We start from the raw sequence: 26,899 nt of genomic DNA on the forward strand, positions 1-26,899 counted from the left end.
ATTTTTCTCTGCCATATGTAATGATGTAATTTCCCTGTGGTTTAAATTATGATATATTTTTTTAATGGGTGGAGATTGTCGATTCATTGTCATTATCAATGTGACTATTTACCAAAACCAACATGATATATTAGTTATGTTACAGTGACATTAAAGAGAAACGCAGCAAATCCTCACATTTGAGAAGTTTGAATTAATATTGTCATCATCCTCGTTGACTGAAATTCATGCAAACAATCAACACTTAAAAAAAATTGCTGCTGATTAATTTGATGTTGATTGTCTAATTTAAAAGGCCAAACTAGTCCAGAATGAGTGGTGATGTTTGCTATTATGTAGCCTTTCTGTATGGAGTAAACATTTATTGATTATTGCATTTACTTGAGCATCAGTTAGAGTATTGTTCATGTTTTTCCATTAAATGTTGCCTTATTCCCTACGTATCTAGTCTGTGAGCAATAAGCATTGTTTATAGGAATTGTAGTGAGTTTAACACTGGATGCACACCCTTCTCAATACTAAATAGCTGAGAAAACAGTGTCCACAAGGGGGCAGCATGTCTCTCTCTGCAGCAAACACTGGGCATCATGGGAAACGTGTTTTCTCCCATTGCAAAACTTCTAATGGTATTCAGCTTGTATTGGGATTCAAGAGTGCTATTTAAATGAATGAAATCTAAAACATAACACTATTTTTTTTAATTTTTTTTTAAAAAGGCACTTTGCTCAGGGGTTGATCTTCATATAGTTATAGTTTTTAATGTCATATTCAAAAGTTAAGCTATAAGTCAAACGCCAAACAAAGTCGCTCACAACAACCCTCAGTTCACAGTAAATATTAAACATGTTGTTACTACATGAAGCTCCTGGTTGTGGCCACACCCTTGGCAGGGCCGCCAGAACACGTTGAACCAGTGATGACTCCCAGTGGGTGTGTCCTGCCACTGGGAACCAGACCAGTGTTCACCTCCTCCTACCCCTCTCCCGCAGTCCTCCTCCTCCAGACAGGAGAGAAGATACAGCAGAGCCTCTCAGGAGGAACTACATGTTTCTTCCCCAGGTGGATCTACTCGGATATTTGAGATTACTGGAAGGAAAACGAAGACATATTCCCCCCCACCCCCCACCCCCTTGAGCACAACTTGAGCACAGATAGGATCCTCGATCACAGGATCTGTGGGCTCTCCTGTCACCATGGGGGACGTGGTTTCCTCTCACCTGGATGAGAGCAGGCGGGAGATGATCACAGGTAAGGCTGAAGGACGAATGTAGACAGATTTCCCACAGATTGAAGTTCCTTAAAAGTTATTTCATTCATAACCAAAACTTACATGCTCATATAAATGTATAACAACATAATTCATTTGTACATCCTCCTGTAGGGGAATGAAGAAAAACTCGCAACATGTCTATATTTGCCCAATAAGGAGCCGTAGAAGTCATCTTACTGTTTCAAATGTGTCTATTCAACAACTTTTAACTCATTCTTATCTGATTTGCTTTCTCTATTAGTCAGAAAACTCGTGCTTATGTGTTGGAGAAAGCTATTATAGATAAACAAACTATCTTTAAACTGAGACCCTCTGCATGATGAAATCTGACTTACATTTCTTATTACTGTAAGTGGGGTTAAAATTCATCAAATTGCGGTTTAAATCCTGCAGACACCCAGCTTTTTAAGTCTCCCTCAGGCGGGGTCACCTTTCCCCGTTTCATTATAGGACAAAGCTTCTCTTTCATATCAGCGTATTGTTGCTCTGCTCCACTTGAACAGTTCCCTCGATCCCTGCTACAGGCCTATTTCTCAGAGATAATAAGTAGGTTTCCCAAAGGGGAGCGTGTTTGTATAAGTTTTGGACTGCCTGCTATTTAAGTCTCAGATTGCTCCAGCCTCCCACTGTGAACTATGAAGGTCTCTGTGGTTATTTTCCAGCAAGGAATGGGAGCAGTGGAAGCAGAGGAACAGTGCAGTAGCTGAAACACTTTCATGAATTTGTAGGCCTTGATGCCTTCTCGAAAATATAGGACTTTAATTGCTTGAAGAAGTTTGGCAATGCATCTGATGTCTAAAACATCTAAGGAAAAGGGAGAAGACTTTCTTGCTTTTATTTTTTTAGATCCTCCAGACTTGTGCCTTGTTGTTTAATAACATTTTAGTCTCAGTTAGGACATTCCTTCAGGATTGTAATTGTGCTTGTGTGTGTATGCTGGCAGGCATCCTTGCATGAGGAAACCACTTTTGCAAACCAAAGATTATGCTCTTGAGGTCCAGACACTCAGTGTGTTTGTTGCTGCTGTTTCTTATGAACCAGCAAGAGAAACATTCTGAAAAATAGTCCAAAGTAGTGAGAATAACATTGATAGAAGCTGGTTTGTCAGTTTACATAGGATCTGTTTATTACAGTGTATCTGAAGTGATTGAGACTGGGTGTGGTAGTGCTGAAACAATCAAAAAAATAAATCAACAACTAATTTGATAATCGTCTAAACCACATCAAGGTAAAATTTGAGGATCTTGTTTACAATTGTAAATCTTTGAGTTTTGGACTGCTGATCAGACAAAATATAAAAAAAGCAATAGGAAGACTAATAAATGTGACACCCATCTTTACCAACCTTTTCTAAACGCTTCATTAATTACTCCAAAAATAGATATTTTGCAGTCCTATAATGCAATGCCCTATATCTGACTGCATCCTCACTATATAAATAGGCCTCTAAAAATAAAATATGCACCCTGTCAGATTCAGAATGAGCTGAAAAGAGCTATAAAATAAGACGGTGTTGGTGTTGAGCATGGAAGTTCACTCTTGACCCTTGCACAGTTTGTGTGGAAAAGTAATGTAATCTCAAAAGTTCTATTTTGTAGCTTTTCTGGAGCTTCCACTGCAGCTCGCATTCTTCATCAGTGAATGGAGCTGGCTCAACTGACAAAGGTGTCTAAAAGTTGGTCTATTTGGGAAATATATTTAAAAAAAAAAAAAAAAAAAAAAAAAAAAAAAACATGAACAGAGCCACCATCATTTCAGGTTTTTAAATAAATTACCTAAAGTGGTGCAATATTTAAATATTGTGAGTCTGGCTGAGAAATACATACACATGAAGAGATGAGTCAGAGGAGGAGGGAGAGGATAACATAATGAGTGAGTCGCAGAGGGAAAGCAGGTAGGAACATGTCACAAGATTAAAAGCTGAAACTGCTGTCTGGCTCTCACACACCCTCCCTCTGTGTCAGCTCTACCCATCTATCAGTAGATCCTTTGCACTCTTCTTTGCATGTATGCAAGCATGTAATGTACACATCAATTGCATAAGAAATAGCATGCCCTTTAAAGTACTATGTGCATGTGTGTGTGAGAGAGTGGTTAGGAAAGGGAGTGAATGTATTGTACTCAGCATTTCTGCAGTGGGAGTCTTGTTTGGAGTGTGTAACTCCCCACAAGGTGATTTCTTCATCCTTGCTGCCTAAGCACATTCTCACAAAATGATCTCCTCCCTTGTGAGCCCACACAACACGAACACAATATGAACTTAATAGAGACAAGGTTATGTGCTTGTTTGACTACAGGCTAGGTAAATAAAAGACGATCCATAGTGAAGATCTTGCAGTTGTTTCTCAAATATGTGTCACAGAACAAGACTGTGACTTTTAAATGAAAGCAAAAGCTGGGAGTGAACTATGCTCACAATATCAGCCAGCAGCTTATGTCATCTCATACTTCAATTGTGCATTTTACTGGTGACTTAGGGGTTGCATCAGGCTGTGTTCATCAGGAGAGGAGAACTGCTGACCCTGATTGGGGATATTGTCGAAGGGTGTAGGAGCACTTTGAGGTACTCAATGAACATGTCCTTGGTGGAGAAGGCAGAGTTTGAAGACCTTTGGGCAAAGCATCCCCATATCCCTGGCAGAGGTTTCTGGAGGTAGTAAAGAAGCTTTTAAGCAGCCATGTGCCTTTCGGAGATGCGGAGCGCTATGGACATTGATGTTCTGTCTTGGCTGATGCACTTTTTTTAATGTAGCATGGACTTCGCAACGGAATGGCAGACCTTGATGTTGGTTCCAATTTGTCTTTTAAATTGGACTGCAGGGGACATAGGAGTTTGCTCATCCAGTCTACTTGTGTTTTGTGGACTTGGAGAAGGCTTTTGACCATGTCGGTAAAAATATTAGGTTGTCGAGATGAGTCAGCATATTTAAGTCTGTGGTCATGATTCTCCTGCAGAAAACAGTGGATTGCTCCCTCCATTTTACCTTCACGAGTGAGGGTAAAATGAAGCATTGGATCGAAAGGTAATTGGTTCCATATCAGCAGTAAGGCGTGAAGAGAGAGCTAAGTTGTAAGGGAGAGCTTTCAATTTATCACTTGATCTGCGTTCCAATCTTCAACTATGGTCATGAGCTTTAGGTAGTGGCCGATAGCATGAGATCAGGGATAGAATCAGCCTAAATAGGTTTCCTACATTGGGTGACTGGACTCACCCTTAGAGATAGGGTTAGGGGGCCTTCCTTTGGAGATTTTCTGCCACGTTAAACTGGTAGAAGCCTCAGTGGTAGGTAAACCCAGAACACGCTAACAAGATTATATATCTCATCTAGCTTGGGAACGCCTCAGGATCTCGGGTAAAATTTGCTTGTAGGAGGAATGTCTAAACTACCTTGCTTAGCCACCATGACCAGGCCCCGGATCAGCGGCAACACGATTATATATCATGTTTTCCAGGTCTCTAAGGCTGTGCTACAGTTAATTAAATGTAATGTTACAAATTAGGAAAGGGTCAGTTTTCTCTATAGGTCTCGTATGTGGTGTATGAAGGGATATAACAGAACTTTTTGGAATCCCTACACGGGTTGAAACAGAGGATTGAGTATGTGATTCATGATGTGGCCTTTGTTCCCAAATTCCAATTTCCAAGTGCCCAAAAGGCTGCCCATGTGCAATTATCCAGTCTGCTGACTTTGGCACAGCAAGACAACCAGTGGAAAGTACCAACTCTCAGGAAGCCCCGTTACCCAGCGATAATCTTGTGGAAATTTTCACTCACTGGATAGAGAGAGTTTCATGAAACATCTGATAACCACAATATCAGAATGACAAAAGTTTGGATGAGATGTGCAAACAAGATAATAATGGAAGATAGGTAACCACATTTACCTTGAGTGAGTAAATAAACCAGACTGGATGACAAGACATTCCTAAGGGCTAATTCAATAGCCAGACCTACTAAGCAGTGGATTTAGGAGGAGTCTCAAAACATCCTCTCTACATTTCCTCTAACCTTTCCATGCATCTAATCCTGGTATGACAACAAAGTTTGAGTGTCCCTGTCCCATGTCTCCTCCACATTCTCTCCCAGTCTATCCTGTCCTGTCAGCTCTTTCCTTCCTGCTCTCCCACTGCATGCCGGCTCTTTCCTTCCTGCGTTGTCCCTTCCATAAACAGATCAACACTGTCTGCTGCTGACTGAGCAAAACACACCGATCGACTCGCAAACTGACTTATTTTCCAGCACTGGAATGTGAGAAAAGCTAATGTCCCCTCCAGCAGGTTCTTGGACTGCTTAGTAGGACGCTGCACACGAAGAGTGGTGGAAAATAAATGCTGAGTCAGGCTGTGGGAAGGATCTAGGCAATACAGGAAAACACTGATTCATCTTATTTGATACCCACAGGGAAACTCCATACTTTCGCTCCAAAGCTGCAACTAACAATTATTTGAATGATTGATTGATCATTACTCTATATAATATCTCTTAAAATACTTGTCACAATTCCCAAGGTAACATCTTTAAACTAACTCTTTTGTCCGACCAACATCCCACAAACCAAACATTAGCGATTTATAATGATAATCGTTTTGAGGCTCAGGTTTTATTTGGCAGGAAATATATATAAAATGACAAGACATCTGGAATGTTTCTATTTAATTGAATAGTGCAGCCATTAAAAAAAAAAGTCTTTAATATAAAGGTAGGTCTAGAATGACTTGACTGCAGTTGTATTTTAACTATGCAAAAGCGTTCCGTCCCAAAAGTTTTACTAATAACTGTTCTGATAATACATGTTTGGTATCTCTTTGTTAAGTGCAGCACAAGAGTCACTATGTTTTCTTGCCAACTTTGCATTTTACTTTATGGCACTTTTCATAAAGAGCTGATAGCAGCAGTGGAGTTTGTGGCCTCTCTGACATGGTGAGACTCAATTTAAGACAGAATGTCCACACAGGAGATTGCTGCTCCCCAAATATACACAGCCAATATTTAACAAAGATACTTAAAATGCAACTGATGAATTTATGAACTTTATTTTGGAAAACAATTCCAAAATAGAGTTGATAAGATCATTCTTATCAACAGAGGTGCAAATCAGCCGTGTTGCAAGTCTTTCTTGTTGGAAATGAACTGGAAATTACTTGAACTGTTCTCTAGGGAACCAAACATGAACTTTTACCATTTGATTCAAGCTTTCTTAATTAATTTTCATTTTCAGGACTTTTTTTTAAGTTAAATGCGTCCCTTTCAGCAAAAAAATTCATCTATTATTGTTAAACAATAAGATGTGATTTTTCTCTTGACTGTATTTTAAATATAACTTTTGTGATTGTTTGTGTAGTGTGGATGTTTCCTGATCTTGTGTGTCTGTCTGTATGTCCTCCTGTAGCTCGGACCAGAGATGTGATGAAGGAGTTCAGTGATGTGTACGAGCAGCAGTACGCAGTCGCTCTCTTCAACAGCGTCCGCTTCGAGATAGAAGGAGGAGGAGGAACGCAGTCACAGCTGCTTCACAGGAAGGCACGTGCATTGTATCTTTTTTAAGAGAGAGGTTTAAACCTGCTTGGGGCTGTCCCTGACCATAGAAACTGTTACAGTTTTGTCGACTAATCGATAAGTTGAACTAATCGACAAATCTGTAAAAGTGGAGTTACTCAACAAAGAATCACACAAAAGCACCACTTAAAATGTTGTGCTTACCAGAGATAGGCTCATAAGTTTCTTGGAAATGAGTTGTTTTTCACGCTGAATGACTTAACGACTAAAGAAGTCTTAGTCAACTAAGAACACATTGACTGATTAGTCGACAAAACCACTAATAGGGCGCAGCCCTAAACCTGCTTAATGGATGAATGATAAAAGACAAACTTTAAAAAGAGAGAAAGTATGTGGCTTCCAACTGTGGCTGGATTTATTATCTTTGTAATTTCTGAAACATATAACATGCCACTAGATGTTAGGGATACATTTTCCTGTCCTAAAGGAATTGTGTATTTTACCCCTGGTGTATTTTGTGATTAAAAAAATTGGTTCTAATTATCACAATTTGCTACTAATTTAACAAACTGAAATCTCTCCAGCTTCCTTTCTTCTATCTTACACACCATCAAATTAATTTACATCGATGTTTGTAGCTTAACGATTTCTGCATAACACAAACCTGGATCAATGTAAGCTTTGTCAGGCAAACAGAGCTTGTTGTTACACACAAGGCATGAATGAGCACATTCTTGGAGTCGATGTGCCAGTGCATACCTAACAACGAGGCCTCTGCTCGACCACTTTTTGTTTTCCTCTCATCTGTTTGGTCCCTGGGTGTACTGTAGGTCCCACGTTTGTTCACATTTTCAATCACTGAGGGAGAAGTGGAGCACATTTCACACATGAACAGAGATGCGGTTTGGAATTCTATTATGGTAGCTTTTCCACTATCTTCACTCTGTGGAGGACAGCTGCTTTTGAGTGCTTATGACATAAGAGCAAAATGATGCACATTTGAATTAATGCTGTGCAAACACACAAACACGCATATATAAATATGTGTATGTTTGCAAAGCATTAATTCAATATACTATAATAGACTAGAAAAAATGAATATATATATATATATATATAGTCTATTTTGTATATGTTATTACTTTTATAATTTATTGATATTGAACTAGTATTAATATTAATTCTAGAAATATACAATAATATGCAATAGTACCAAAGTATGTCTGAAATTTGTATTATAGACGCATTTCTGTACTCACTGTAGAGGGATGCATTATCAGCATCATGACCCTCATGTGCATGTATTCTTGGAAGCATTGAGCTGATCAAACATACATTTTGCCCTAACAGCAGAAAACAAACTTTCGGGTGCATAGGTACATACAAAAACAAACTAAGTGAAAAGCTGTTTATATTGATTGCATCCTTGTAAACAATCTGCAAGCTTTTAGTGAAAAAAGTAAAAACAGAAAAACATAATACAATAATTGCCTTTAGTTTTGAAGGATAATCACTCTCTTTCTGCTCTATACCTGGACATAAAAAATAAACAGATACAGTAAATTAACAGTTTTCAGACAGAAGCCCCTCTTTATGTTTCAGCTCTGCTACTCATTTCTGTCCCCTTCGTTCTTTCCTTCCTCTGAGCGATCTCAGTTACAGTATTATTTGATCTAAAACAGGAAATCTGAAAACAAAGTGGGTGGTGTGTATAAAAATCAGCACCCCGTATTCGTTTACACCAACTTTACCCTTTAAGTCTCTTGCAGAGTTAAGGAAGATCTATTAATAAACCAAAATGATGACGAAATTAAAACAAAATGTACGCGCACATGCTCTGGACTGATATATAAAATATGATTTTTCAGGACCCTCTGGCAGGCCGGTCAATCTTCTCAGGGAGTCTGTTTCAGTATCTGGAGGAGAATCGGAAGTGGAGGAATCGCTTTGCATCGGTGCCAAACAGCTACACCATCAGCCTCCATGAGAGCAAAACAGTGAGTGCACTTCTTACTCGACTGAATAGTTGTCCGATTCAGTGCACTTGTGTTAAAACAGCTTGGCGTGTTTTTATGCGATCTCTCCAACAGGCACACGAACGAGGCCTTCACCCGAAAGGAACCATCAACTGTGCTGGGTACAAGGCCCTGACCTCAATAGAGGAATACATGGAGCTGATTAATACCAGCCTGCCAGGTAGGAAGATGACAGACACAGAATATATTGAATATACACTGTTAATATGATAATATGAGAAAACATGGCTAAAAATGGTTGATCTATATAGTATCATAAAGTCTGTCTGCACTTGTTTTACTTAAACATAAATAGTTTTATTTGGCTGGGCATTAAATTAATATAATTGACTGTCGGTTTAAATTTATTTTTGTCCAAATTAATAAATTCAAGTAAACTGGAAATAAAATGAACAAAAGGAGTAATTGTTTTATCCAAGTAACATCTGATTAAATGCAGCAAGTCAAGACGGAAAATGGGCACAATCAGCCATACTCTAATTTCCAAATATTTTACACATTTAATCCCAAATGCAATTTCGTTAATCTTCTTCATATATCTTTTTTTGCATTTCTTCTTAGTCTGTTAAGTATTTTCTAGATCTTGCAGTTTCTCATTCTCACTCTTTCATGTGATACCTGTTGTAGGTGTCAAGGCCAAAGTGGGCAGTAATCCGTTCATCAAGTGTGCGACCCAGTTCCCCCTCATCCTGTGGCACCCGTACGCCTGCCACTACTACTTCTGTGTGATGACTGAGAAGGAGCAGACGAAGTGGCACGCAGTGCTGCAGGACTGTGTCAGACACAGTAACAATGGTAACACAACACGCAAGCACACAACCACTTCACTTGTATAGAAGTAGAGGAGAAACACGGCTTGATAGGTCGCTGGCAGTGTTAAGTTATTTTCTTTCTCTCTGTGCTCCGGACAATTAGTGCCTCTCTCTGCCTGTCTACCTTTGTTGGCGGTTCAGTCGAGGGTGTGTGTGTGTGTGTGTCAGTGTGAAGCCTTTACATGGCTTCCGAGTGAGCTGGTTGATCTGTGAATGTGATATGTTGCGGGATTGATGGGTATTTGTTTTATATTAGTCGTCTTGGTTACAGTGTGACATGTTGTTGTCGTTGGATCAGAGCTCCAAATGTTGCACATTTTACATCCAAGATAGACAATCACTCAGATAGTGAAGCAGGGACTTTATTTACTCTTCCTGTTTTAAATTTGATCATATTTAGAGAGAAGGTTACTGTTTTTGTTTTGATTAGGTGTTTATGAACATGCAACTCTTCCTCCATTTGTTTTCACAAAAGATCTTTCAGCAGTTTACATAATCCCTTGGAGTGCTGAAAATATAATTCGATTCAGTGACCCGTCCATCTATTGCGATGAATTGTTTATCTCATTTATCATACAAAAGATGTTAATGCGTCTCCGATTGTTGCTTGTCAATTGTTAAGATTTGCTGCTTGTCTCGGTTTTAAAAATCACTGGAACTCTAATAACTTTGGCTTTTGAAATGTTGTTCAGAAAAAAACAAGCATTTTGAAGATGTTGATTTGGGCTCTGAGAAATTGTGACAGGTGTTTTTACCACAAATAACCAATTAATCAAACCAATAATAGACAGAGTAATCATCGTTAAAAAGTCCTGAATAGTCCTAATCCCTTCTCTTTGGTGAAAGGCTTTTATTGTGAAATACTTACATTAGAATTGTTTATTTTAACATCATAAAAGATCGGCGAAGTAGACTCTACTTTAACCATTGAGGCATTTTAATTCATGTCGTCAGAATAGTAAAGTGCTGGCCCGATGAATGGCTTCTTCCAGGATTGGGGTGTTTGTCAAAAAAAAACCTTTAAACATGTTAAAATAACAAGGGGAACTGCAACAAACTATGTCCAAACAATTCCTTTAAAAAAAAAGCTAAATGACCATAACCTGACGTATTTATCAAAAGCTTGAATAATGTTGTGGCAATGAGTAGGTACTTTTACCTTTTTTTAAAATGGTGCAGGTTGTTTCATCCGCCCTTCTTTGTTTGAGCAGCATTATTTGAGCGCTGATGGTATATGGTTGCAAAATAGAGAATGTTTGTTTTATCCGGGTGGAGAACGGCTTTTGATCTGCTATTAAAGATTGTTTTTGTGATGGCATGACTCATGTGACATTGTGTTGAGACACAAGAGGCAGAGACATGCCGGAGGATATAAAGGTAATCCATTTTTTTGTCATGTTGTCATACTGTTTCTCTTGGCAAGAGAACTCAGAACGGCACCTTTGGGCTTTGTGTAGAACATTCTAAGTGGTAGGTATGATTGGCCTGACTGCAAACCTTGTGGCATGTTCACTCAAATTAAACACTATTAAGAATAAAGTTGTAATTGGCAGTTCAATTTAAATTTAGTTGGAGGTGAGTCAAGTTAATTTTGTGGTTATGTGTGTGCATGTGTGCATGTGTGCATGTGATGTGAGCGTGATCTCTCATTCAGAGTGGTGTAGACTCCAGACAGAAAGAATCAAAATGAGCAGGAAAGGTGGGGAAGTTGAATACTAAACAGAGATTTGAAGATAAACAAAAAACTGATACTGAGAACGTGATGGGGCTTGTTTGGATCTTGCTGACTTCAGAGGCATGTGGTGTAGACAGAGATTGTAGATCAGGCGTAGATTATTAATTAAGGTTCTTGTACGAATTATGAACTCGTGACAATATCTATAAAGTATTTATTTGTAAAAAGCTGAAGAGAACTGGCTATATTCACTTTACAGTTTTTCCTATTACAGCAATCTAAGATACACATAATCACACATTAAACAAATAAATCCATCCATTTGCATTACTTGAAATATATTAAGGCAGACACTACAGGCAAAAATAATAATTTAAGGGCACTGAGATTTTGGGCTGTTTTACTCCCATAACATGTGGGAATAAAACAGCCAAATTACACAAAAATTACAGTTTCCTCTATATTCTGAAGGTTTTTACAGAGGCGTTTGTTAATATATAATTCATAGCCTGATTAATAAAACATTTTATTCCTAGAAAGACAGCAAAAAAATATTTTTTTAAGGCTGTTGACAGTTTTGTAAGTATATGATTCAAAGAGATATACAAAATATCAATCTGTAAAAACCTTTGACTCTAATATGTGAACAAAAAGTGACAAGAATTTTGAACCTGGCTTTGACAATGTTCAGATTTATGTTCTGGAAATGTACGCAAATGAGCACATAGTTAATAAGGTAATGCCTCATTTGCATGTTTAAACATAACGTTTAAGAAAACTTGTTATTATTTAGTAATCAACAAATTTCTAACATCCATATTCTGAAGGTACATATAAGATTTGATCCACACAGACAAGACTTTACCTTACCTGACCTTAATTTTCAAGCACACAAGTATGTGGTTTTCCAGTACCTGCCTGTGGGCGTGTACACATTATTATAATGCTGTTGTGTTGTTTAAGCTCTAAAGCTTCAACAGCTTTCCTCATATGAAAGCTAATGTATGGCTGAATTATCAGCAGTAGTGATGATGCATCATCATGCCTTTGTAATTATTAGGTCAGTTGCATCAAATCACTTGCCACCTACAGAAAGATGCAAGCAAGCATGCAAGTTAGTGTGTCTAAATGTTTCCACTGTAAATTGAAGCCTTAACAATCCTGCATCTTGAACAATATATTTGAAATGAAACTACACTCTGGCTGTAAGCCCATCACCACGCTGACAAAGTTGCCCAACCTGATTCAACCTCGTTTTGCACAGCTAACATGCGAACTGAGTTGCATGAATTCAAAGCGTTAACCCTAACTACACAGCTAATGGGCAAACTGAATTAGAAGGCAAACACCAACTTTAGCTCACACATGTTGTGACTGTAAAACGAGGGCCGCCCTCATCTGTAGCCATTCAAGCTCACCTGTTCGGGCAAGCTCAGTGAACACCAGAGTCCCTGCCGTACATTCCAGCTGTGAGGCTGGGCTCCAGGGATATGTTGTAAGGAACAGTGAAGAGTGTGTTGCTTTTTGACTGTGGCCCGGGTCAATGTAGATTGGCGTTCATGTGTTAGGCCTGTGCTGACACGCCCAGTCACACTGGTGGTTTGAGGAAAACCAGAACCGGTACAAGACTTTTCCTGGGAGTGATAAATGGTTTTACAGCCTGACCCCTGCTGTTTCTCACACACACGCGCGCACACACACACACGCACGTAACACTTGAAAAATATATTAAATAATTACTAGAAAGATTATATGGTTGTAAATGGCATACACTCAAGTGAGAAATGACCACTGAATTTACCACTTCTGATTCTTAGAGAGCATGTCAGTCAGTGGTACAGTAAATACTTCTGTGTCCATGAAGAATACATTTCTAGGAGCACAGAAGCTTCACGCAAAGCAGTTCTTCAGCTGAACACTGATACTATTCAGCTGGCTGTGATAAGTAAAATTGATCTAATTTGAATTCACTAAGGCTCTTGTTGTTTTATCTTCAATTGCTCTCCAGTAAAATGATCCACTGCTGCTTTGCATCGCCTTAACAGGATGATTTGCAAAGCATCCTGTTAATAAGCGCAGTTAACAGGTGACTTCATCGCAGTATTCTGCACAACACGAAGCTGCAACCCGTCTGACTAGTCCACATGTCAGTGTCAATTTAACTCACCTATTTAATTACTAAAAGGCTCTTTGTGGCCTAAGTCGTCGGGTCTGATTCCCTGCGAAATCCGCTCCCGGCAACAGTTTCCTCCTTCAGCCAGGAGCAGAGCTTTGCCTCGCTGCTCCGCCTGTCCCCTCTGGGTGCAGACACAAAACTTCTGGAAAACCAGGCTGTATTGCTGGGCCCGCTGCAGGGAAGAGAGGGACGGGAGAACCAGAACCAGAACTTTTCAAGGCTGACTGACCCTGCTGCAGGAAATGCGGTTTTCTGAAGAGACTCAGTTGCTCAGAAACACCACTGATTTTGTCCACAGGGACCCCCGAAATCGACACAAAATGAAAGTAGTAGCTTTAATATTTAAGCAAAAATTTGTTTGTTTTATTCCATTGATAATTAAAATTTCGCTTTTGAAATGTTGGTCAAGCAAAAAGAAGCAATATAAGGACATCATCTTGGGCTCTTAATATATGGTGAATTTTTTTGTCATTTTTACGATTCATCAATTACTTAAAGAAAAAACAATCAAGAGATGAATTGATAATGTAAAATAACAATTAGCTCCAGCCTTTGTGATGGGTTCAGCATGTGCAGCAGTCCAGCAGCCAGACTGAGGCTGCATCACATTAGCAGTCAAAGACTGCTCCAAAGCTGCTGCTGGGCCACTAGAGAACCATCAATCACAGACAGGTCTCCACCCCCACAGCCTCTAAAACCACCAGCAGCCCCCTGCTCTGATCCACAGACCTCACACTCATTCCACTCCACGAGAAGAGCACTGCATTCAAAAGGACAGTAAAAGTACATTTCAAGCCAGGTTTGTGGGTTGTAAGTCAGAGAGCAGTGTGCTTTCCGACATGCTATATGATTCAAAATCCATTTATGTACCATGATGTCATAACTAGACATTATAGAGTACTAATATACAAAATAAACCATGACAAGGTGTCTCTCAGTTGCTTTTACTGGAGGCAGGGATTTGCTAAAATTGCATTTTAGGACTCATTCATTCATATGTTTGTGATGTCTGCGGTTGATGGTGTGTTTCAGTGAGTATTTATTGTACTGTGGGTTTGGCTGCTTCCATAGGGCTGCACCATATGGGGAAATCCTACTCATGCATGTCGGTGGGAGCAGCAGCAGTGTGAGGGTTCAGATGAAGTGTTTAAAACCTGCTTTGATCATGTGAAGGCAGGTGCCCCAAAGCTGAAGTCTAATCAGACAATATTTGACATTCAAATGCTTAGTGGGTTTTTTTAAATGTCAAACTCTGGGAAAAACATGCACGCACATTTGTAGATGTGAAGGCCTGGGAACTCATCCACGGCTGCTGCTTAGATCCCACCAACCAGAGCGTGGTGTGCAAGCCAGGGAGGGAAATGCCTCACATAAAGAGACGGTGGTAAGTGCTGCCACATGTTCTATTTATACAAAGTACACAAAGTACACAAAGTATATACACACACACACACACACACACACACGCACACGCACGCACACACGCACACGAGAAACTAATGTGTTCCTTGATCTAGCTTGGTTCAGACATATGGAGAATGTGAAGTGGTTTACAGGCCTGGTACCAAGAAGAAATATCTCCAACAGTGAGCAACAGGCTGAGAATGTAGAAGACTTCACATTGGTGATCTGAACATGGTTTGTGCCCTTAAAGTGTTCAAATGACTGATTTAGTCTTGAAAACCAGACGGCAAACACTAAGACTGAATGTGGTTCCTAGCCACCAGGCCAGAGACCATCGTCAGTTCATGTCAACATTATGAAAACTCTTAATAAGAGGTACTTACTAATACTATTTATATTAGGGCCTTAGTGAAAGTTAACTGGTATTGACGCAGTCTGTTTTTGCTTCTCTTTCTCATTACTCCTAGTCAGCCTGCAACAACAGAAACACTGAGGTTGAACTACAGCGTGTCAACAGGCCATCATCACCCACTAAGCTACTCAACATGCATGTTCCCATTACCGCTGCACCTGGCTAGCTAACTTTAGTAAAGCACAGAAACAACTTAAAGTGTAAGAGTATACTGCGGTGTAAGGGTTGTTTTTCCTATTGCTTTTCTTTATTCATTTTATAAGATAGATGTAAAACAGGAAGTATAATGTTACCTGCCATGGAGTCAGTGAGTTAGCTATAGACCACACAGCATGAGAAACGCCATCAGGATTCAGCCATGTGAAAGCATCCAAATCAATTACATTTATGGGGAAAAGCGGTTGGTTGACTGCTTTTCAGGAACATTTTAAAAGGCCATGTGGCTGTTGTTGACATGCACATTATCAGTTATGGTCTTAAATTGTCTGGTATAAGGATTGTAAACCATAACTGCTGCTGCGGTCCTCAGACACTTTTCACTGCATTTGACCTCCAAACGATGGCTGGTCACCTGCCAGCGTGGCAGCCCTCTGTGCGGTTATTTTCCCCACTGCGCCTCTATTCTTATCTAGTGAATTCTCATGAAAGCTCGTGCCAAAAAAAGCTAACACAGGGCCCTCGGCCCAGCAGCAAAGAGTTAGAGAGCTGGGAGCAGAGACAGCTTCCTGTCTGGCCCCTCCCCCTCCTCACTTCTTGGTCACTTCCTGTCTTTGTCAGCCTCCTGTGAGTCACAGACGCACAGCCACAGACAAAACAACTTGATGGACACACACATTGATGCTTGTGCATAATAGACTTCACATACAAGAAACAGATTATCACTCTGTTGCTAAACCAACTATTCATCCATTGTGCAGTATGGGAAACAGACATTTTATCAATCATTTGTTGGGACTTCAAGAATGGACGCTGTACTGTCCAGAACAGGCTATGCATTTTTTTATTTACATTTTAAGAACAATTCTTTGTTTATGATGTTTATGTCATCATAAACATTTGCCTGATGTTACCGTTATGGGCTGTTTTGGGGCTGGTCATTTCATTAGAAAATGAGTATTACTGTGGTATTTTTAAAGTAGTATAGCCCTCGCTGCAAGTGTTCAGGCCCAGTAAAAAGCTGAAGCAGATAGGTAAGCTTCTTTGAAAAGGTATCGCATGCTATTGTTAAAGTTGTTTTAAATTATTGACCATCCTAAATGATGGTAAACAATATTTCAATAAGGGCTGGGTTGGCAAACAGCAAACCTATCCTTTAATTACACATCTCCGCATCAGATGGACTGACTGTTGTTGCTACACGAGAAAAACACAACTGAAACATCAGTCACTTTATTTTAAGGAAGAACAAACCGCTAATTAAAGGGATCTTTTATTCCATACACCTGTTCATACTCTTTTGTGAGGGATGTTTGACTTTGCCTTGAAAGGCAGCTGTATTTTCATCACTTAAACACAACCACATGAAAGAACCAACTTCCTAAAAAACACACGCATGTTGCCAGGCACTTTATGAGCCGTTTCTATTGTCCTGTCAGCTGGGAGGGGCGGTAACCAGGGCAACCACATTAAATCTACCCTCCACCAAGCCAACATCTTCCTGTTTTGTAGGTGATGACACAACTGTGTGTGCGACTGCTACTGAATATAACTCTGGCCCAAAATTAGACACTCAGAACATCCCACAGAAATGACTCAGATGTTATGGAAACAGTTGTTAGTGTGGCAATCGAAATTCTCAGAGCATTTTTTCATCTAACGTCAAGTAGACACCCTTTCTGTAATTGCAGAGCTTTCACAGACCTTCACACAAAGAAATCAATTTTAAATAAATAAAAAAAAACATCCTGCAATCTTGCTATTATGATTGACGTCTTCTTTAAAACGAGGGGAGAAAGGGGTCTTCTTTCTGTAATGTAACCAAGAATCTATCTGCTCTTCTCTTCCCCCAACAGGTCTGTCAGAGGACAGCACTGTTCAAACGCCAGCCTTCACTGACTCGGTGAGACTTCACAGACAAGCCAAGGGACACTACGGGACCTGGGACATGATGTGCGGAAAGCCCCCACAGGTCAGGATCTCAAAATCCCAATACAACTGTGTCTCAACTCAGAGGATGGATCCTATAAAGTCTGCATATTCCAAAAACTGATCCATAAGGCCTTTTCCATTTTATGCAAGTTAAACATACCGTTTAGTCATGAACTATCCTTGTTTCCTTGTATGTACACATTGCTGGTTGTTTGACGCAAACTTCCAGGCCATTAGACCATTAGTTTTAGACTACCCCATGTGCAGGTTCTCAGAAGAAATGCTTAAAATAGCATGCTTGTTGCAGGTGACAGTTATAAGAGATGACAATGACGAAACAGTCACTGTGAGTACAGGGCCATAGTTCAACCTATTGAGAGGCCACAGTGATGAATGAAGCAGGGCTGCTTTCCAGAGAAAATACTTTTCTCAATGAATAAAGCAAAGGAAAACACTCCATCTACTTTATGAACACACACCCTTTTTCACACTGAAGTACAAGACTGCACCTACACAAGACCTTCAAACAGGCTGTCAGCAACAAGACCCCACCCCTCAACATACCAGCGTTCACACGGACACACACACACGCTGTTGATTTGGGTCTCCCCTCTGAATGAGTCTCTTTCAGTCTCCTTCTAGTGCCTCATAGTCGCCCTTTGCCAGACCGGTTCCAGGCATGGGCATGGGGGTACGTAGTTATGAGTTTTATTAATCCTGCAGGGAAAACCACAGTACTAGAGCTCAGCTGTTTAAATGTAATTGGTGATAAAACAAGGTGTCACAATAAGAAATGTGTTAGGTTAAAATGTGAATGTGACTACTGTGACAACAAGCATGTTTACATTCCTAAAGCCAGTTTACGATATTTCCTGAAGACCAGGGGTTTCATTGAGCAAGAGGAAACAACCCCTAAACAAAAACCAGCAAGACCAAATGAACCCATACTATCATAATACCCAAACATTAATATTATTCAGAATACAAATAACTCTACACATAGCATGAAGGCTTCAAAGTGCGCCAACAATACAATAAGGAGGACAATCAAGAGACCATCTTGCAGCAACAGCTAAAGAAGCAGCCTTCATTTCAATCTCTACTGCACACCTGGAAAGTTTTGTGATGGGCCGACCCACCTACGTCCGTCACCCTTCATGGGATCTCAACTGCACACCTGTAAAGTTTCATGACTGCCTCTTGCGTGGTTGTGACGCCATCTTGTTGACATAATCTGTCCACAGACATTAGAAATTAAACATCTAGCAAGGTTCTCAAAACGGCCTCTAGTTCCGCTACAGTAGGTGTGTCCGGGACCCCATTTTCCCATGATAACACACACAAGCTCATCACAGTCTTATCCACGCTCAAGGCCAGTGGAAATACATGGCAACATAGGAGCAGAAATGAATAGACAGTTGATAACAATACATGAGATACAAGCAAAAAGGCTTTTTTCATGGAAGACATTTTGACATGTAACTCACAGGTGTAAATGATGAGATTAACAATGGCTGAATTACATTTTGCTATTTGGTTTCAGGGTCCTGTTTTTTTTGGGTCACACACACACACAAGAGCTTTTCCTACTATGACAAGTCTCAAAAGTCTGCTGTGGTAAAGGCTTATTAGCCTCACAGTGGACTGACATAACAAGCACCAACTTTCAAACGCTTTACTTGCAACATACTGTAGGATAACACAAGAAGGGCCCTGGTTTTGTGCATGCTGGCTCACTGGAATGGCTGTGACTCAATAGATAGAATGGGACCACGATTAATTGTATCAATTACACCTGTGTTTACTCTGCTATGACATGTTAAAATGGATTTGCACCAATTCAACAATGCATTTCCAGCAGAGTGAGCCAGCCTTTTCAGCGTGCTGTTTTCAGGCTCTGCCGTTTTTGTTTTGTTATTTTACCTTTTTAAAAAGAATAAAAGTTTGACTAGAAAACAAAATGTACAGCTTTTACAGATACAAAAATGTGTTACAATAAGCTATCCAGTGTAGACACTAAAGGATGCAAACAAATATCTAAAATGTAAATATTAATTATAAAATGAATGAATCAATAGTATTAATCATAAAAGCTCAGTTTTTATTGCCTTACAATGTTGATGGTATCCAGATAGATCAAAAAAGCACGTACTAAATTGAAGTATCACAAGGTAACACAAGTCACAGCCACCAATGCAAAAATACTATTGCATTTAGTGTTTCCAGCCTAACAAGCTTTTAGACAAACAAAGGACTATATACCCGTTGTTTTGTCAAGCTTTGCTGTTATTCTGTGTAGAAAAAACTGCTCTGCTTTTGTCATAACCCTTCATTACTGGGCAGCAACACGTTTCAACAAATATTATTTTAGCCTAGTTAAAACGTCATGGAGGAGAGCCTTGCTTTGCTGTGTGTGCTGTGTGTGTGTGTGTGTGTGTGTGTGTGTGTGTGTGTGTGTGTGTGTGTGTGTGTGTGTGTGTGTGTGTGTGTGTGTGTGTGTGTGTGTGTGTGAGAGAGAGAGTTGTGAGGACAGTGCTTTTAACCAGCTTTCCTGCCTCTCTGTATCCAGCTGTGTATCAATCGCCCCACTGTTTCCATGTAAAGAGGCTGCTCTTTTTTCCCGTTTTATTTTTGTTTTTCTTTGGGTCGAGGATATTGGTTGTTTTTTTGACTACACCTCCAGTTTGAAAATCCACAGTTGGCACAAAGAAACTCTAATAGTAAATGTTAAAAAGGCGGGACTGACTTTGCAGATCACAGTAAGAAACTAATAGGACCATTAGGTGGAAATCAATCTAATGCAATTCAGTCAGATTTATTTCAATTAAAAAAAAAAACATTAATATTTGTTTAAATGTATTTAAAAATGTATAAAATGCACAGTATATAAGATTAATAAGTAAAAGTGTGTAAATACAGAAATATATTTTGTGTGTGCACAGATTCTTGCTAATCTGGTGATGGAGACCCTCCATCCGGAGATGAGAAACGTTATTGCACCTCGCCTGAGGGGGAAGCTGCAGCAGAGGCAGAGGCACTGGATGTTGGTGAGTTCCAATCACACTGAACTGTGCACTGCAGACATGCTGCACAAACACAGGAGAGTACCAGACCAGTCATGTCTTTGAACCACTCCCTCCATCCAGATCTCCAATGCACTGTACAGGCAGGTGTTGTCTCAGACCACCGGCCAGTATGAAGCACTGGTCAAAGGCTGTGAGGCCCAGAGAGCTCCGCTGGACGCCAGACTGCGAACCGACATGGACCAGATCATCACGTCCAAGGAGCATGTCAGCAGCAAGATGCGAGGTGACAAAAGATCTACATGCTACAGTCAAAACTAATCATGTTTCACGTTGCTTTCCATTCATATTTAGGCTTTTAACATGAGGCAGACAGCCCAAGATCTTGCTCTATAAGTCAAATATTTTAGGGCCACAGCTCAGACACTGATGCTAACGTACCCTTAGCATTGTTCAGCAGTTTATAGTCAGAAAATAGTTCCCATTATTAGGTAGACATATATATTCTGTTATCACAGGTGGACAACTATATTTGTTTTGGCCAAACTATATTTGGCTAAATGGATCAAATGTGGTTTTAAAGTTAATTTGTGCACATAGCATAACCATCATGCCAAAAGCATTTAAAGCATGTCCTAACTATACATTGATATATAATCATTCAAATTCACTTCTCAGCCAGATTTTTACAAAATTTACCTGAAAAAGAAGTGTTACCTGTAAATATCAAAAACCATGCAAACTGGGACGTTGTGCAAAGTAAAAAAGTAGCTAAATCATTGATACTAATGTACAGTATCACAGCTGTGGATACCTGTATGAGTAAGAAACATACAAGGACTCCAGTCTAACATGGATTTATTAAACAAAGTAAGATTCGAGAAATTGTTAGGAAGATAATATAGAAAGACGGGAAGAAATCCTGTCAGAGAGATATGTTTAACTTTTGGTTGCATATTTGAATCTACTGTTAACTGAACACCACCTTACATTTACCCACTTACACATGCCCAACATGTAATGCAACAACGACTTGGTTCACTTGTTGCTCGCTTTGCCGTGTAACATGATCTTCCTGACCTCAAGCGCACTCTTCATTGTCCACCTTATCCCGCTTACTGTTTTCTCTGGTTCGGGGATTCTTGGCGCGGCGATTACTGGTCACTGAATATCGCCACACTGCTCAAGTTTCCGACATTTGGTACTAGCAAGGCCTTTCCTCTGTACCTAAACCTGCCTCCATGTCGGACATTTTCCTGCTGTTGTTGTTCTCTCTGCACTTTCTCCTCCCAGCTTTAGCTGTGTACTTAAGTCTTTTCCTCTTTCACTTGCTCATTCTGTTTAAATAGCTGGCTTGTGTAGCACCAGAGCACCCACCCTTCTAGTGGGGAGCCTGTCAGCTCTCTATTCAAACGTTGAACTTGGCACAGGCTGCTCACATCTTTCATGAGTACTGTTTGCCATTGAGCTGAAGTGGCAGAACTGCATTCTATCACCTGCACTATATGGGCCGTTTCTGACTTTATCCCACGAATATGGCTCAAAACTATGAGTCAGCTGGGCAAAATCATGCTGGTTCATGTTACACCAGGGGAAGGCAGAGGTTTGAGAGTGGTAATCCAAGCATGTGAATATCATTTTGTTGGCTTCTTTAAGAGCAGGTTACCTTACAAACAGTTGGGTGTAGGCCTGAGAGTTGGGCGAAGGCTGCAGGGTTTCCATTGAAGTGATTTCACCATAACGTCATACATACCTACCATTACAACCTGGCAATAAACAACACGCTGTAAATTGTTATATTTAGCAGAGTTCCTGACTGTAGTGTGTTTACAAGCTGCAGCCACTAACCATGAATATGATCTATTCTTCCATCCTGCTGGCGTGCAGCTCTGGTGTTGCCCAAGGCGGAGCAGGTCCTTCGGACGAACGTCCAGCCCTACATCAGCTCCATCCTGGAGGCCCTGATGGAGCCCACCAGCCGGGGTTTCTCCGAGGTCAGGGAGATTTTCTACAGGGAGCTGGTGGAGATCAGCAAGAACTCGCTCAACGGAGGGGGGAAAGACAAACTGGGAGATGTGAGTCATGTTTTCTCTGCACATGAATTAATTTAAGGAAGTGTAAACATGGTTCAGAATTACCTGACATCACAAGTCTACAGGAGTTGTTTGATAACCAAGTCATATAGAGGGAGGGTATTGTCACTGTCCTTTGGTTTTTTTTTGTAAGGACGTTAAAGCTGCATTCATTCTTAGAGCTGCAGATTTAGTTGGTGGTAATTCTCTTTGTGTTTGTCACTATGACCCTATTCAAATTACACATAGTAGTCAGGGAGTACCTCAGCCGCCTTCTTTGACCTGAACAACTCAACCTCTGCCTCAGTTCCGGTGTTATAATTCTCCTTGTATGATGTTCGTACCACCACGATCGCCCTGACCCTACTCTCTCTCTGTTGTCGTCCGTCCGTCCCCCCCCCAGCACATGGAGAGGCTGTCCATGCTCGCCCTCCACCCGGTAAAGATGCAGAGCTGCTATGAGAAGGTGGAGCAGCTCAATCTGGAGGGGCTGCAGCAAAGGTTCGAAGTGGCCAACCCCTCGGTGTTCGTCAACAGGGCTCAGATCCTCATGGGGGAGGTAAGGTGATAGGGCAGCAGTATCCTCTGATATGACACAATGCATCAGAATGCACCGAAGCTGTGTGAGGAGGCCTGAAAGCACTCCCTCATTTCTTGTAAGACAAAACACATCCTGTCCTGCCTGTTGGTAAAGTCTCTGCTTACACCTGCTGGACAAAAAGAGTACAACAATTTGTAAAGATAAACAGTGAGCTGTGGTTTACTGCTAGTACCAGCCTCAATCTTTTTCTTATGCTACTGTATACATTTTTTTCTTTTGACAGCAAATGGACAATGCAGTTTACACATTTGAGCAGCTGCTCAACCAGTCTTTAGAGACCCAGGGAGAAGATGACATGTGCAAGACCATCCAGCGATGCCAGGACAGGGTTCTCAAGGTAAAACAGTAAAATGAAAAATATATAAGTAGTATAGCAGATGAACAGATTGTATTTTTCAAATATCCTCAGCCAGTCCTTGCTTAATTAAATGAAACATTCTATGCAATCTGTTATAAGAGAAATATAGCTTTAAGTTTATTTAGTCAGAAAGTATATGGATATGCTGTTTATTTGTTGGAGTTCCAGCAGAAGCAGAAAGAAATGTTGGAAGATGTGAATATGCATTAGTGCAATGAGTAGAAAGGCTTTTACGAGTCATTGAGCTCTATGTGTGTTTCTGGTCTTTCCCTGTCAGAAATATGATTATGACAGCAGCACAGTGCGCAAGAAGTTCTTCAGAGAGGCTCTGCTGCAGATCATCATCCCATACATGCTGCAGCAACTCTCGCCATCCTTCAAACCTGTGAGTAACACCGGACCATAGCATCAAATCCCCCTTTCTTAACACTTTGACTCTCTTTGAATTGCATGCTTTACAGTGTACAATATGTCCTTACAGTATTGTGACTCTTTACACCTGGTTAGGGGTGATTGTAATCTGAATTGCAGATTGTGATGTCTACCTAGGTACAGAAACTAAAACCATAGGTATAAATTCCTATATGTATGGAAACACTATCATGCTTGACGTCAGTGGCTAACTTTATAGCTTACATGACCCATTGAGTCTGTCCCACGCCAACCTGCTGCCAAAGTTCACAAGATAAATTATAGCTACTAAGAACAGCAGTACAGCATAAGCAAAGAGAAAAAATAAAAAGATAGCTGAGCACTTTTCTTTGCACCAATCTAATTCTAATTTAGTCTCATGACTTCTTGTTTGTCTTTTAGGCCATAAATTGACATAATACTTTCCAGTTCGTCAGCAATCTGAAAAAATGCCATTAGTCATATTTCAAACAAAATATGAAGCACTCCGCTTTTGCTTACTTTAAATTTTTTACCCCCAAAGAAGTGTTGATTTTGCAACAAAAAAATGAACAAAGCAACACGACTACATACACATAGAAGTAATATTTTTATTCAACATGCCCTGAAAGCACATGCAGTAGTTGCCAGGGTTGCATGCCTTCTCAAAGGATCAGAAACTGCAAAATGCAATCAGTTGTCAACTGATATTTAGGCAATGCATTGACTGCTGTAAGCTCATCCTTGTCCCCTCCTCTCCCAGGAGCTGCTTCGCTTCAAAGAGCTGATCTTCGAGGACTTCTCCCGCTTCCTATTGGTGGAAAATATGTTTGAGGAGATTGTGCTGCAGTCGGTCTCCAAGGATATAATGATGGGTGAGGGACACAAAAACACAAGATTTTCAAATTATTTGACAATAATTGAGGCAGCTCTAAAATCAGTAAATCAAATTATCTAACATACTTGGTAACACAGTGACTGATTTTCTTGTTTTCCTATGTTGCCCAGCTGTGAAGGAGGCAGCCGTCCAGAGGAGACACAACCTCTACAGGGACAGCATCATTCTGACCAACAGCGACCCCAACCTGCACCTGCTCGGAGAAACCCCTCAGGTAGACTGGTCTGCTAAATTCGGGGGCGATGAGCCGGAGGGCTCCGTTGGTGGCGGCAGACCTGAAGGAGGGGGTTCTGGGAGCAGACGCAGGCAGGTGGTGTCCATGATCCAGCTGGACGGGTTGCCTCTGCCCTTCGAGTCCTGCCTGGAGGTCCCAGGTGTGGAGCTCATCCCTGAGGAGGACGGCGAGGTGTCTGAGGGCATGGAGGAGGACCGAGGGGAGGATGAGGAGGATCTAGGCCTGCAGGAGGGACCCAAGTCTCCCGACAGCGTAACTGGAATCAGAGACCTGATTAATCCAGTGGTGCAGGTGGCGCTTCCCGTGACGGAGGAGATCCAGAGCGACATGACCAACGGGACGGAGCCGACCACGGGCACCCTCACCTGGGAGGATGGGGTTCAGGAGGATGTGACACATGTCACCACCATGGTGGAGGACGTCCCCAGGAAATCTCTGCGGGACAAGATGTCCACGCAGACAATCGTCCAGCAGCTGGTAGGAAGCATGAAGCAGGAAGCCAATGAGGAGCGCCAGGAGGAAGCAGCCATCAAGAGCGCCATCGAGGAAATAGAGATGGCGGTGCAGGAAGATGACAGCGAAAGGATTGCTGAGATCTCTGCAACAGAATCAGATAATGAGTCGTCGCCAGCGCCAGCACCAGCACCAGCACCAGCACCGGCTTCAGACTCCAGCTCGCACAACGACAGTGGCTTCCAGTCACCGACCAATGTGGGGCTGGATGAAGGTGAGCCTCAGCCAATCACAAACGGTCTGAGTGTGGAGGACAAAATCATCGACCCGGTAGAGGTGGAAGTGATTTTGGCGTAGGAAGACAATCCTCCGAACATAACTCTAAAACTGGAGAAAGGCTCGGAGAAAAAAAGTGTGCATCACATGTAAAGGGAGAGAAGCTATATGAATAAGGACTGTATTTAAAGGGTTAATTCAAAGCATATTGTTGTTGATATTGAACACTCACAACCTCCCTCGACTTTATTTTATTTTGGTGATTGGTTCCTTTCTATGCAGCTTAGTGAATTTCGTTCCAAAGTTTCTTCATATTTTGTGTACGACACTGCTTTCATATCCGCTCCTTTATGCTACGTTAACAGGTTGAGGGTCTATCACAAGGATAAGGGATTTTTAAAGTGGATTACTTAATCCACTTTTTTAAATTAAGCTCCAAACGACAACTACATCTAAGTTATTAATGTTTTCAAGTTGTGTAAGTTTGTTCACGCCAGTTATATCTGTAAATCAGGCCTATATTTTTTTCCCAGCCTCTACCTGGGCAGCAGGGGGTGCTACACTCAGTCTTTAGATGTTGTATGGGGATTTGTATTACTGCTATTTTTTGAAATACCAGTATCTATTTTTGTAAACATGTGATTTTCCTAAGTAGTCTATTCCTGAAAGCTTTTCCTGTATTCGCAAATGGCCTTTATGTTTCAACACCAGATATTTAGTACAATCTGTCAGGAATGATTTGCACTTCCACTGTGATTTGATACGTTGGATGTTTTCATCTTTTTGACAATCAAACAACCAAAATGAATCGGTTCTTGTCACTTTGTTTGTGGGCGTAGATGACCAATATACAGTAAATAATGTCTCTGTAACTTGTAGGATTTTGATGTAACTCCAAATCAGACGGAGCTCTCTTTGTGATTATTAGGGAGATACGTAATGTCAACTTCTGTTTCTCAAATATCACTGGTATTTTTCTTAACTTTATGGTTAGTACATTCAATCAAACATGACAGTGACAATGTTTCTATTTGAACCCGATCATTTCTAATTCAATTCAAATTTTAAATCTGGGTGATTTTTAAAAATATTAATGTTGTTTGGATGAAGTTTCTTTTACAAGAGTTTTATTTCCTTATTTGTGTTATAAAATGAAAATATAAAAGAATGCATCACTGATACTCATCTTGTGGAGGACATTGTTGATGTTACGGAAACAGTGT

General features: G+C 40.6%; 1 protein-coding gene across 1 annotated transcript; it reads left to right on the forward strand.

The window, feature by feature from the left end:
• The first annotated feature begins 1,159 nt into the window (after positions 1-1,159).
• Positions 1,160-25,768, forward strand: niban2a (niban apoptosis regulator 2a). The gene is made up of 14 exons (XM_054612600.1): positions 1,160-1,248; positions 6,661-6,791; positions 8,636-8,764; positions 8,858-8,963; positions 9,431-9,598; positions 17,295-17,410; positions 20,313-20,417; positions 20,517-20,679; positions 22,281-22,468; positions 22,869-23,024; positions 23,290-23,403; positions 23,702-23,809; positions 24,578-24,689; positions 24,823-25,768. Exons 1-14 carry the CDS (start codon positions 1,194-1,196, stop codon positions 25,755-25,757), a joined length of 2,586 nt encoding a protein of 861 aa, XP_054468575.1. The 5' UTR covers positions 1,160-1,193; the 3' UTR covers positions 25,758-25,768.
• The last annotated feature ends 1,131 nt before the right edge of the window (positions 25,769-26,899 follow it).

Source organism: Anoplopoma fimbria, chromosome 14 (assembly GCF_027596085.1).
Source record: "Anoplopoma fimbria isolate UVic2021 breed Golden Eagle Sablefish chromosome 14, Afim_UVic_2022, whole genome shotgun sequence".
Classification (NCBI taxonomy): Eukaryota; Metazoa; Chordata; class Actinopteri; order Perciformes; family Anoplopomatidae; genus Anoplopoma; species Anoplopoma fimbria.